The sequence below is a fragment of the Oncorhynchus mykiss genome, chromosome 13 (assembly GCF_057628025.1).
Source record: "Oncorhynchus mykiss isolate SJ-2025 chromosome 13, ASM5762802v1, whole genome shotgun sequence".
NCBI classification, from domain to species: Eukaryota; Metazoa; Chordata; class Actinopteri; order Salmoniformes; family Salmonidae; genus Oncorhynchus; species Oncorhynchus mykiss.
Genome location: NC_143034.1, coordinates 45986525 through 45999644, shown reverse-complemented (window position 1 = coordinate 45999644; position 13120 = coordinate 45986525). Strand labels below are relative to the sequence as shown.

The 13120-nt window shown below is 47.3% G+C and overlaps 1 protein-coding gene across 2 annotated transcripts in view; it reads left to right on the top strand.

Moving 5' to 3' along the window:
- Nucleotides 1-13120, top strand: part of LOC110486250 (ATP-citrate synthase) — a 28536-nt gene that overhangs the window by 10261 nt on the left and 5155 nt on the right. The window contains exons 5-21 of one of the 2 annotated variants that reach the window (XM_036940942.2): nt 309-499; nt 1656-1735; nt 2588-2718; nt 4052-4170; nt 4741-4939; nt 5050-5167; nt 5354-5508; nt 6787-6880; nt 7374-7403; nt 8129-8270; nt 8463-8631; nt 8707-8811; nt 8918-9114; nt 9207-9288; nt 9555-9665; nt 9823-9950; nt 10076-10169. In XM_036940942.2, coding sequence (XP_036796837.2) covers nt 309-499; nt 1656-1735; nt 2588-2718; nt 4052-4170; nt 4741-4939; nt 5050-5167; nt 5354-5508; nt 6787-6880; nt 7374-7403; nt 8129-8270; nt 8463-8631; nt 8707-8811; nt 8918-9114; nt 9207-9288; nt 9555-9665; nt 9823-9950; nt 10076-10169 — 2145 coding nt within the window. The remainder of the gene's footprint in view (nt 1-308; nt 500-1655; nt 1736-2587; nt 2719-4051; nt 4171-4740; nt 4940-5049; nt 5168-5353; nt 5509-6786; nt 6881-7373; nt 7404-8128; nt 8271-8462; nt 8632-8706; nt 8812-8917; nt 9115-9206; nt 9289-9554; nt 9666-9822; nt 9951-10075; nt 10170-13120) is intronic. The other variant, XM_036940943.2, reaches the window with a different exon arrangement.

Here is a 13120-nt window from a genome sequence, read left to right as displayed (position 1 = left end):
TCACAGAGGACTGCAGCCGAACAGGTTTTCCAACTTACTTTAATTTGATTCATGAGTTGTGTGAGGTACTTTTTAAAGGGATAGTTCACCAAAGAAACTATACTATAGTATGTTATCCATTTGTCCACTGTTGATGCCATCCCAAACGGTGATGCATGTCAGCAGTCAAGTTGTCAGGATTGAGCACTTTTAAGTACCGAACGAAAACGGGTGAGGGAGATAGTTTTGGAGTGAATGAACCCAAATGGCTTCTATGGCTTCTCTGGTCGCCTATAACTGACCGGTGTGTGTCTCTCCCTATCCCTCAGGAAGAGGAGTTCTACGTGTGTATCTACGCCACACGGGAGGGAGACTACGTGTTGTTCCACCATGAAGGAGGGGTAGACGTGGGGGATGTGGACGCTAAGGCCAGTAAGCTTCTGGTAGGAGTGGACGAGAAGCTGACTGAAGACGCAGTGAGGAAACAGCTCCTGACCCATGTCGCTGCGGACAAAAGAGCGTGAGTGGCGCGAAGACAGTGCATTCATTTCAAAACAGATTTCTACTTTGTAAGGGAGAGAATTTGCACGCTAAAATAACAGGATACTAGATGAATAAAATGTGTGTTTATGGGAGAGAACCTCGTTCATTCTGAGGAAGTGAAGTGGAGGGTTAGAGAGAACCTGTTGTTGTTGCGTAAAACTAAAGCTGGCTGGCAAGCAATGGCTGCACCACTCACTACAAAACAGAGAGGGGAAAGCGATGGGGAGGTACTCTGTGATAATGCAGTAATGCTGGAGGGAGAAGGAGGAGGAGGGTGAGTTCCATTAGGGAAATGACAAACTCCCTCCACTACGAGCTCGCCTTTCTTCGATCATCCCCCTCCTTTCATCCCCCTTAGCCTTATTCTGAGCCCGTCCCCGGAGCCTGACGTTTATTTTGATGGGCGTGATACAGTGCCCCCCCCCTTCGCTCCAAAATGCTCTCTGTGAAGGCAGGCAGGGCCTGGGGCTGGGCTCACCACAGTCTCGGCTGACATTGAGGAAGATGGCTCTGCACTGTTCACCCCCCCCTCACCCTCTTCCCTCCTTTGGATCCCCGAACGGAGCGGTGGGCCCATCAGAACCTGTCAGTAGGAGATGAGCTTAGTCACTGTGGGTGCAATGTGTCGGGCCTGACCCCCTCACTCCCTGAGGCCAGGGTTCTCCTGGTAGCTAGAGTAGCCCTCCTGACAGACAGGAGACTGATGTGGTCACAAGGCCACAGAGCTGCCTGCACAGCTGACAGACAGGCAGGCAGGGAGAGAGGAAGAAATACTGCCCCCACCACAGCCACCCATCTGTTTGGACAGGAGGAGGCGGGAGTAAATTAGATCCTCCTCCAACACTGCCTCCACCCCTCCCTCTTTCCTTCACTTCTTCCTTATTAATGTTGGCTCTGGTTTTTATGGATTTAGTGTTATATAAAGGGTGTGACTCACTGTTTGAAAGGAAACTTCTATCACTAAGGGAAATGAATTAGAATGAATAGTCAGTTGGCAGATCTTCCACTGAACCATATTTATTTCCCTGCACATACTAAGGACGAGAAAGGGTCTGTCTGCGTTTTAGGGAAAGTTAAAAGGTCAAGGTGTAGCTATAAAACAGTTTTTGTTGGCTGGTTATTTCTTCCTGCAGGGTTCTGGCCAGTTTCATCGTTGGATTGTTCAACCTGTATGAAGACCTGTACTTCACCTACCTTGAGATCAACCCACTGGGTAGGTCCTGTCATACAATCCTACCACATCCAACACTCCTACCAACCTCCTACCACAGCCTAAACATGATGCTCTGAACAACTCCCTCATCCAGACAAACACTCACAGCCTCATCATTTTGTCATCGAATTAAGACGTTTGGTTTGGTTTGGGGGGGAATAAAGATCTGACGGAATCTAAAAACATCTCCTTGTAGGAAAACATATAGAGGAGCAGAAGTTCATTACAACATTCTAATTCTGAGGGGGGAAACTGGTTCAATAATTAATGTTCCTGCTGTTTGGTGACTGCAGTGTGTTTTATCAGGGTGTAATTGGTCATCAGTACCAGGTTATATGCCCCGTGGCAGCTGTTCCTGTGGAGGGGAGAGGACTGGGGCTGCTGAGACCTCCCCTCCTGCTTTGATGTCTCCCCCACACCCCTGCCTCTCCAATCTCCCCTTCCTGCAGTGTGAGTAGGGACTAGGGAGGTTAGGACGCCCCCTGGGGGTGTACATGGTCCTCTCTCATTTCCCCTGCGTTCTATTTTAGAGATCACCCCCGCAGTGGCACTGCTGGAGACCAGCAGGTTTCTGTGGAAACTAAACAAACGAACACACAGTGTCAGTGTTTATCTAAACAAAACCGTGCCGTTTCCAACCATACCTGACCCCAGAACAAATCCACTTAGGTAGGGTGGAAGCAGTGAGGTACAGATGGAGAACAGTACTCTGATTCAATCAGAGTGGAAGAAGCCAAGTGAATGTCAATAAGAGGATGTGGTTCCTTCCTTCTGTATTTAACCCTACAATGCCCCGGGCTAACGTGCTTCTATTTGCCTTGTCGTGTCCCTCTCTCTGTTTCCTTCTCCCAGTGGTCACGAAGGATGGCGTGTTTGTGCTGGACATGGCGGCTAAGATAGATGCCACGGCGGACTACCTCTGTAAGGCCAAGTGGGGCGACGTGGAGTTCCCTCCTCCCTTTGGCAGGGAGGCCTACCCTGAGGTGAGGACAATCACCTGACTGCTAGCCAGAGGCTGCTATGTCCATTTTGTTACATAGAAGGAACTAGAAGGATAAGGGCAGTTTCAAGGAAGTCCTAACATATTATACAATCGCTTTACAAGTAATTGTGTAAAGACCAGAGTTTGGGTCAATTCAGAAAGTAAATCCAATTCAACATTTCACTCATTGAAAATCATGGCAGAGAATTTGAATTTCAAGTGTACTTCTGGAATTGAAATGGATTTGACCCCAACCCTGATAAAGACTTGAAATATATTTTCAAATAAGCCACCACTTAACTAAGTTAATCTGCAGAAGAATCACAGATCTACATGCTGTATCGGGTTCCTCATTAGTTATTTTTGCTGTCTAGATGCACACCTTTACAGTGATCAAGGTTTCCGTTCCTTCCATGACTATTTTATGAGTCCTCTGGCTGTCCCAGCTACGGAGAGGGATGTTGATCAGGAAAGGGACTGGGGGAGTGACTAGCACAGAGAATAATCAGCCTTGACTCATACTGAGTTAGTACCTTATCTCCATGGCGATACCATAGCACACCCCAGTAGCGATGGTTGTCAGGGTGGAGGGCTACAGGGACAACAGGGATGTAGTGACCTCATTAGACGTTATGATTCTATACCTAGATATTGTGTAATTTGTCTCCGTTTCTGTGGCCCAGTCTAGATTTAAAATGTTAGACCAGTGTTTTGTGTCTTTATTGATTATTTAATTGGCTTGTGCTTTGATAGTTGTTTTTGGCAGTATGGTTAAGGGTCTCTGTGTGTGTGTGTGTGTGTGTGTGTGTGTGGGTCTGAGCTGCTTTGAGACAGAGGGTCTGTCTGGGTGCTGTCGGCACCAGATGGGCCTGCTGTCAGTCTGGGGTGGAGCCACGGTACCAGCGGGTGCCTTTGATTGGGTGTGTCCCCAGCTGTGTCCCTCGCTGTCACAAACAACCAGCTTTGATTGGCAGCAGGCTGTTTTTACTGCCTGGAAATGTCCATGTATCTTATTTTCCCAATAGTATCAGAAATGAGTGTTTCACCACACAGGAACATCCCACATGAGCAGGTGCACATCATTTAGTTATTTTTAAATCTGAGGAGAAACATTCATATTTGAAAGTGTGGACCTGGGCTACCAGAGATGTTTATCCTCTGTCGTTGAACCAGGATGAAATGAGTTTGAAAAGGGAACGACGTGATTGGGGTATTACAGCCTAATGAAGTGGTGCTCACAAACTGATGGCCTGATCCCTGCTGCAGTCAGGAAACCGTGCGTTCCCACTACCCCCACTGGACCTTCAGCTAAACCTCCCCTTTGGCTCTTGCAGGAGGCCTATATTGCAGACCTGGATGCCAAGAGTGGTGCCAGTCTCAAACTCACCCTGCTCAACCCCCGTGGAAGAATCTGGACCATGGTGGCAGGAGGAGGGGCTTCCGTCGTCTACAGGTAGAGTCACCAATCACAATGTCTCAATCTCAGCCATGTGTCTTCACCTCAGCATGCCAAACAATGCTACCAATAACATGTTTGGAGTTTCTCTCAACACTCCCATATTCTTTCATTGTGGTGTTGCTAATGGCCCTGTTAGCTTAGTTTCTGGCTGGCTCCTAGGCTACGCTACCTCGGTTGTAATAGGTGAGTGCACCAGCTAGTGATGCAACAATCAGACAACCAGACGCTGCTGCTTGTTCTGCAGAGAGCTAAATGAGATCCTCTTAACGAGAGTCTGGAGGAATGAGGAGCCTTCCGTCTGTCAGAGGCATGAGGCGTAAACGTACACAGACATGCCTACTGTGACTGAATGCTGCTGTGGATTGGACTAGTGTCTGTATAGATTGTTTTAACACTGTTGACAGATTGGGAGAGAGAGACTTGGTTGATCTAATTCAACTTTCACAATGCACTACTCTACTGAATGTACAGTATACTGTAGGTTTTTCTTGAGGTGATTGTGTGTATTGTCCCCTGCACCCCTGTGTTTGTGTGTTTTTATCCAATGGGATCCCTCCTACACAGTGACACCATCTGTGACCTGGGTGGAGTTGACGAGCTGGCCAATTACGGGGAGTATTCAGGAGCGCCCAGCGAACAGCAGACCTATGACTATGCCAAGACCATCCTGTCCCTGATGACCCGCGAGAAACACCCCGACGGAAAAGTCCTGATCATCGGAGGAAGCATTGCAAACTTCACTAACGTTGCAGCCACATTTAAGGTAGATCTAAAAAATGTATCCACAGAGCTGAACACAATATCTGAAGCAATTGTGATTTAGATTCCCCTAGCGTTAGGCTACTCTGAGATCCACTCTTGTCTGGGTTCTAGGGCATTGTCCGAGCCATTCGGGACTACCAGGGCCCCATAAAGGAGCATGAGATCACCATATTTGTCCGACGTGGGGGCCCCAACTACCAGGAAGGCCTCAGGGTCATGGGCGAAGTGGGTGAGTAGCTCCACAATAAATAAAAGTACCTTTAGCAAGAGATGTTCATGGTCTTGTATTTCTCCTAATTTCCTCTGTGATAAATGTCAAGCCAATGCTATTTTTTTTAGCTTTGATTGACACACTCAACCTTCTGTGTGTCTGTGTGTGTGTGTGTGTGTGTGTGTGTGTGCCGTGTTTCCATAGGTAAGACTACTGGCATCCCCATCCATGTCTTCGGCACAGAGACTCACATGACTGCCATTGTCGGCATGGCGCTGGGCCACCGACCAATACCCAAAGAGCCTCCCGTCGCCGCCCACACCGCCAACTTCCTGCTCAACTCCAGTGCCAGTTCATCCGTAGGTTACACTAGGCCTATAATTAGCTTCAGGGCAATTCTATCATTTTTCAATGCGGTCAAAAATGTGATGTTGCTGTTTTTTAGGATATTTCCAGAATAACACTCTGAAATTGTGAAAATTATGATAATGACTTTCTAATGAAAGAGATTTTTGAGAGACAAAATGCCTGGAATTTCAGCCTGTTCAGGTGGGATAATCTGATCTGAATATTCTGACCAATGACCAGTCACCATTTATTTGCATATATGTATCCTCCCACTTTGAAGGGGTAATCGGGGTGGGCTCTAGAGTCTAGATGATCCTATCTGCTAATCAGGACTGTATGTAAATATATTAACATTTTGTTTCTGCACGCCCACACAATCAGACAGCGCATTTCAATGGCAAAAGGAGGCTCAGGAAAATAAATTATAATTTTAAATTCTAGTTCTTTTCACGAAATAAACACACACACACAGTGATTTATTAGACAAACAGGGATGATATGAAAATAAGACTGTTACACCCGATGACCTCAAAAAAGGTCAACATTTTAAAAACAGTGATTTTCAAACACTGAGATTCACGGTGGACGTGTTTCCCATGCTGGCACGTTGAGGTCATCTGAGGTGCGTCTTTGTGTGTAGAGCATTGCCTGGCTTTGTAAGCTGCTGTGGTTATTAAATGACAGCCAGGAGACAAAACACTAGGCCTGTGCTGTAGCCTGCAGGGCTCCAGTAATAATGTGCTGCACCGGGGCTTTCAGAGAGATGCGTCCGTGGTCATGCGTGTGTTTTGGGAAGGGGACCCACTTCCATTTGATGATGTCAGGGCAAAAGGGGGAAAAAAATATGAAAGCAGCAAATACACATGCACAGCTGAATGTCGTTTAGTGAATTTGAATGAATTTAAACTGTGGGGAGCCCAGCATTTAGATTGTTTTTAAAGCAGGTTCAACACGAGTCCACTGTGCCACAGACGTAGTCTGTACATAGGGCTCTACTGTGCAGCTGGCATCACTGCAGGTTTATCACACAAGGCTTCATTGTAAAGCTCGCACCATGCTACTCTCTCTCTCTCTCTCTGTCTCTGTCTCTCTCTCTCTGTCTGTCTGTCTGTCTGAAGGTAATGTGGTGCTGTCGCAAATAAAACATGGCCGTTTTTAGGCAAGTCGTTCAAATCAAGGCTGTTCTAGGAAGGCATGTGTGCATCAGAGCTGGTGTTCACATGATTAGCTCTTCAACAGAATGTAACTCTTCCTTCTCCTGTCTTCCCTCTCTCCTCTGTCCTCTCCAGACCCCAGCCTCCAGCAGGACAGCCTCCTTCTCTGAGAACAAGGCTGGCACCGGGGCCTCTGCTGCCAAGAAGGCCAAGTCAGGGGCCCCTCCAGGTGAGTTCCTTGATGAGACCACACACACACACACACACACACACACACACACATGAAACGTAAGAATAATGCTTCTCATGTATTTATGTAAAAGTCTTGCCACGTTTTAATGGAATGCAGTTTTACAAGCCGGGTTGGGGTCAATTCCATTTAAATTCCAGTCAATTCAGGAAGTACACTGACATTTAAATTCTCTTCAATGCTTTTTAATTAGGAAAATGTGGAATTTTATTTTCCTGAATTGAAATGGAATTGACCCCAACCCTGGTAGCGAGAGGCTTCCTTGAGAGCCCTTGCTCTCATAAAATGTGAGTTTCTGTGTCCCAGCTCCCCCTGGTGGCCATTAGGGGTCTCACAGCCCACATCAGCCCAGCATCTGTTGTGAAAAACCTTCCCTTTCGGATGGCATTATCTACGCAAATTCTGAATGTAATAACATTGATTATATTGTTTCTGTTTTTATTTTTTTTATTTTATTGTTGTGGCGCCACAGAGCGACAGGTGACGTCAGACAGTCCAGGAGGTAGGACACTCCCCTGTCAGACTGACTGACTAGGCCTGGAACATGGCTCTCCTCCTAGCCCACTTGTGAAGCCCTCGAGCTGGGTCATGTGCTCCTGTCCTCTCCTCTCTCTCACGTGCCTGTGCTAGAAGTGGCTTTTATTTCTATGGTGTTGTAATGGTTCATCCATGGGGAACAACTAAGACAATATTGAAGTAGACGACTACATTTCTGATCACATTTGTAGTCCTTAGAGGGGAGTTTCTGACATCCAGAAACATACCGTGTTAACATGTTGTTTTGGATGGTTGCGGGTTCAGCTTCTGTCTCACTAACCCCTGTGGTTTCCTGTCGGTTGTGATGTCTCAGTCAGCGGCTGGCTGTCAGTGTTTGGTTCCTTCACTGTCTAAAAACTGTTTGCCCTGCCATGTGTTTTCTGTTGATGTTGTGTGCCCTGCTCTATCACACCTCTTAGCAGAGAAAGAGACTTCTTTAAAGCTCGTACCTCTCTGTAGTGAGTCAAAAGCCCTTTCTCTCCTGGTGCAGTAATAAGGAGATCAAGCTATTTTTCTCCCTCTGAGTAAATGTGTGTGTGTGTGTGTGTGCACGCCAAACCTCTCTTCATTGTCTGAGTGACTTTGCATTTTGTAGTTAACCTTCCCCTCCATCTCTCTCTCTCTCTCTCCCTCCATCTTTCCTCCTGTCCCTCTCCCTTCCTTGTCCCCTGTGTGTTCCTGTCCCTGCAGTCAAGGCGTCAACTCTCTTCAGCAAGCAGACCAAGTCCATCGTGTGGGGCATGCAGACTCGGGCCGTGCAGGGCATGCTGGACTTTGACTACACCTGCTCCAGGGATGAGCCCTCTGTGTCTGCCATGGTCTACCCATTCACGTAGGTGTCTCTTTCTTTACTTCCTGTCTCTCGACTTCCTGTATACCACTCTAACTGTCGTGCCCCGAGACCACGGAGAGGTGTTGAAAATAACAAGCTGCGTGTGTGTGTGGTTGTGCGTTCACACATGCTTATCTTATTTGTCTGGTTCATCGTTCGATACTCAACGTTGTGACTGTCTGTGTGTTCCAGTGGGGACCACAAGCAGAAGTTCTACTGGGGCCATAAGGAGATCCTGTTGCCTGTCTATAAGAACATGGGCGACGCCATGAAGAAACACCCGGAGGTGGACGTGCTCATCAGCTTCGCCTCGCTCCGCTCTGCCTTCGACAGCACCATGGAGACCATGCAGTACCCGCAGGTTGGTAGTGTCATCTAATGGTGAGAGAGCAGTAGATCTGACCCACTGTAATGCTTCATATCCCCACCCCTTCAGATCCACACCATCGCCATCATAGCCGAGGGCATCCCTGAAGCCCAGACCAGGAAGATCATTAAGAGGGCGGACGAGAAGGGTATCACTATCATCGGCCCGGCAACGGTAGAACCCTCGTACTCTACACTCCTCACTTACAGTATGTGAGGCCTGCTTTTTAAAGGAGTAGAGTGTCTTATCTAACTCTGTGTGTGTGCGTGCCCTTGGCCAGGTTGGAGGGATCAAGCCTGGCTGTTTTAAGATCGGGAACACAGGGGGCATGCTGGATAACATCCTGGCCTCTAAGCTGTACCGTCCAGGCAGTGTGGCCTACGTGTCCCGCTCTGGAGGCATGTCCAACGAGCTCAACAACATCATCTCCCGCACCACCGACGGAGTCTACGAGGGAGTGGCCATTGGAGGAGACCGGTAAGAGTGTGGCTGTGTGTGTGTGAATGGGGTGGATAAGATTACTGATGTATGTCTGTGTGTGTATATTTAATGCTTATTTTTTTCATTAGATACCCAGGCTCAATCTACACAGACCATGTGCTGAGGTACCAGGACACCCCAGGGGTAGAGATGATCGTAATGCTGGGAGAGGTGAGGAATTGAAAGACACACACACACACACACGTCTACATCATTGCTGCTAATGGCCCCCTCCACTGAGTATAAACTAACCATAAAAAAATAAAGCTGATCCTTTTAACACAATTAATTTATTTTCAACAAGCATAGCTAATTATCGTCGACATCTATGACCAGACTAATTCCATGCTTGGATACTCGCCTCTGCAAGTGTGTGTGTGTGTGTGTGTGTGTGTGTGTGGACTTCCTTTTAAAAGCACTGTTGGTCTCCCTTCTAGATTGGCGGCACAGAGGAGTATAGGATCTGCCAGGGCATCAAGTCAGGCAGGATCACCAAGCCTGTGGTGAGCTGGTGCATCGGGACCTGTGCCACCATGTTCTCCTCAGAGGTGAGTGTGATGTGCAGCGGGAAGCGTTTGGGATGGAGGGGTTAAAGGTCATTGGATTGATATCACAGAGACTTACAGGGTAGGCATACTGGAAGAAAGGGTCTGGTTATGGGATTGGTGACGGTTTCCTATGATTTCACCTGTCTGTCTCCTGTAGGTCCAGTTTGGTCATGCTGGAGCGTGTGCCAACCAGGCCTCGGAGACAGCCGTGGCCAAGAACCTGGCTCTGAAGGAGGCCGGAGCCTTTGTACCCAAGAGCTTTGACGAGCTGGGAGATGTCATCAAGTCAGTGCAGAAAATCTCACACTTATATGATTTCGAAAAACATACATCCAAGCCACAACGTAAAATTGACCGTTTTAATACAAAAGCACTGTTGTGAAATTGAAGTTTCCCACCCTCATGTACAGATCAGTGTATGACGACCTCGTTGGCAAAGGAGTCATCGTTCCAGCTATGGAGGTGCCCCCGCCCACTGTGCCAATGGACTACTCTTGGGCCCGGGTGAGTAATCACAACCAGTCAGTGCCACGCTGGCTCATGTCTCCTCAATCAATCCCATCAATCAAATGTATTTATGAAGCCTTGTTTACATCAGCCGATGTCACAACGTGGTGTACAGAAACCCAGTCTAAAACCCCAAACTGCAAGCAATGCAGATGTAGAAGTACGGTGGCTAGAAAAAACTCCCTAGAAAGGCAGGAACCTAGGAAGAAACCTAGAGAGGAACCAGGGTCCGAGGGGTGGCCAGTCCTCTTCTGGCTGTGCCAGAACATGGCCAAGATGTTCAAACGTTCATAGATAACCAGCAAAATCAAATACAATTCTATTAGTCACATGCGCCAAATACAACAGGTGTAGTAGACCTTACAGTGAAATGCTTACTTACGAGCACCTAACCAACAGTGCAGTTTCAAGAGTAGGAGATAAAAGTAACAAGTAATTAAAGAGCAGCAGTTAAAGCTAACAATATATACAGGGGGGTGCCGGTACAGAGTCAATGTGTGGGGGCACCGGTTAGTTGAGGTAGTATGTACATGTAGGTAGATTTAATTTAAAGTGACTATGCATAGTGGCAGTGGTGGGGAGGGGGGGGGGGGGGGGCAAATGCAAATAGTCTGGGTAGCCATTTGACTAGATGTTCAGGAGTCGTATGGCTTGGAGGTTGAAGATGTTTAGAAGCCCCTTGGACCTAGATTTGGTGCTCCGGTACCGCTTGCCGGGTGGTAGCAGAGAGAACAGTCTATGACTAGGGTGGCTGGAGTCTTTGACAATTCTTAGGGCCTTCCTCTGACACCGCCTGGTTTGGAAGTCCGGGATGGCAGGAAGCTTGGCGACAGTGATGTACTGGGCCGTTCGCACTTCCCTCTGTAGTACCTTGCGGTTGGAGGCCGCTCAGTTGCCATACCAGGAAGTGATGCAACCAGTCAGGATGCTCTCGATGGTGCAGCTGTAGAACCTTTTGAGGATTTGAGGACCCATGCCAAATCTGGGTCAGATAATAATAATCACAGTGGTTGTAGAGAGTGCAACCGGTCAGCATCTCGGGAGTAAATGTCAGTTGGCTTTTCATAGCCGATCATTCAGAGTTAGAGAGAGAGAGAGATCAATTTATTCACTTCACACAGGCAAAATACTCTAGATATAACAGACTGACACTAGCAAACTATTGCAGCATAAATACTGGAGGCTGAGACAGGAGGGGTCAGGAGACACTGTGGCCCCATCCGACGATACCCCCGGACAGGGCCAAACAGGCAGGGTATAACCCCACCCACTTTGCCAAAGCACAGCCCCATACCACTAGATGGATATCTTCAACCACCAGCCTGCTACCCTGAGACAAGGCCGAGTATAGCCCACAAAGATCTCCCCCACGGCACAAACCAGCACAGGAAGATCACGTCAGTGACTCAGGTGACACCTAGGGATGGCATGGAAGAGCACCAGTAAGCCAGTGACTCAGCCCCCGTAATAGGGTTAGAGGCAGAGAATCCCAGTGGAGAGAGGGGAACCGGCCAGGCAGAGACAGCAAGGGTGGTTGTCGCTCCAGTGCCTTTCCGTTCACCTTCATACCCCTGGGCCTGACTACACTCAATCATAGGGCCTACTGAAGAGATGAGTCTTCAATAAAGAATTAACGGTCAAGACCGAGTTTGCGTCTCTCACATGGATGAGCAGACCATTCCATAAAAATGGAGCTCTATAGGAGAAAGCCCTGCCTCCTGCTGTTTGCTTAGAAATTCTAGGGACAGTAAGGAGGCCTGCGTCTTGTGACCATAGCGTACGTGTAGGAATGTACGGCAGGACCAAATTGGAAAGATGGGTAGGAGCAAGCCCATGAAATGCTTTGTAGGTTAGCAGTAAAACCTTGAAATCAGCCCTAGCCTTAACAGGAAGCCAGTGTAGAGAGCCAAGCACTGGAGTAATATGATCCATTTTTTTGGTTCTAGTCAAGATTCTAGCAGCCGTGTTTAGCACTAACTGAAGTTTATTTAGTGCTTTATCCGGGTAGCCGGGAAGTAGAGCATTGCAGAAGTCTAATCTAGAAGTGACAAAAGCATGGATACATTTTCATTTTTCATTTTTGAACAAAGTTTATGATTTTTGCAATGTTACGTAGATGGAAAAAAGCTGTCCTTGAAACAGTCTTGATATGTTCGTCAAAAGAGAGATCAGGCTCCAGAGTAACACAGAGGTCTTTCAATTTTATTTGAGATAACTGTACATCCATCAAGATTACTTGTCAGATCCAACAGAATATCTCTTTGTTTCTTGGGACCTAGAACTAGCATCTCTGTTTTGTCCGAGTTTAAAAGTAAAACATTTGCCGCCATCCACTTAGTTGAAGTCAAAAGTTTACATACACCTTAGCCAAATACATTTAAACTCAGTTTTTCACAATTCCTGACATTTAATCCTAGTAAAAATTCCCTGTCTTAGGTTAGTTAGGATCACCACTTTATTTTAAGAATGTGACATGTCAGGGGTCAAACATTTCAGGTAACCTTCCACAAGCTTCCCACAATAAATTGGGTAAATGTTTGCCCATTCCTCCTGACAGAGCTGATGTAACTGAGTCAGGTTTGTAGGCATCCTTGCTCGCACACACTTTTTCAGTTCTGACCACACATTTTCTATAGGATTGAGGTCAGGGCTTTGTGATGGCCACTCCAATACCTTGACTTTGTTGTCCTTAAGCCATTTTGCCACAACTTTGGAAGTATGCTTGGGGTCATTGTCTATTTGGAAGACCCATTTGTGACCAAGCTTTAACTTCCTGTCTGATGTCTTGATGTTGCTTGAATATATCCACATCATTTTCCGTCCTCATGATGCCATCTATTTTGTGAAGTGCACCAGTCCCACCTGCAGCAAAGCACCCCCACAACATGATGCTGCCACCTCCGTACTTCACAGTTGGGATTATGTTCTTCGGCTTGCAGGCCTCCCCC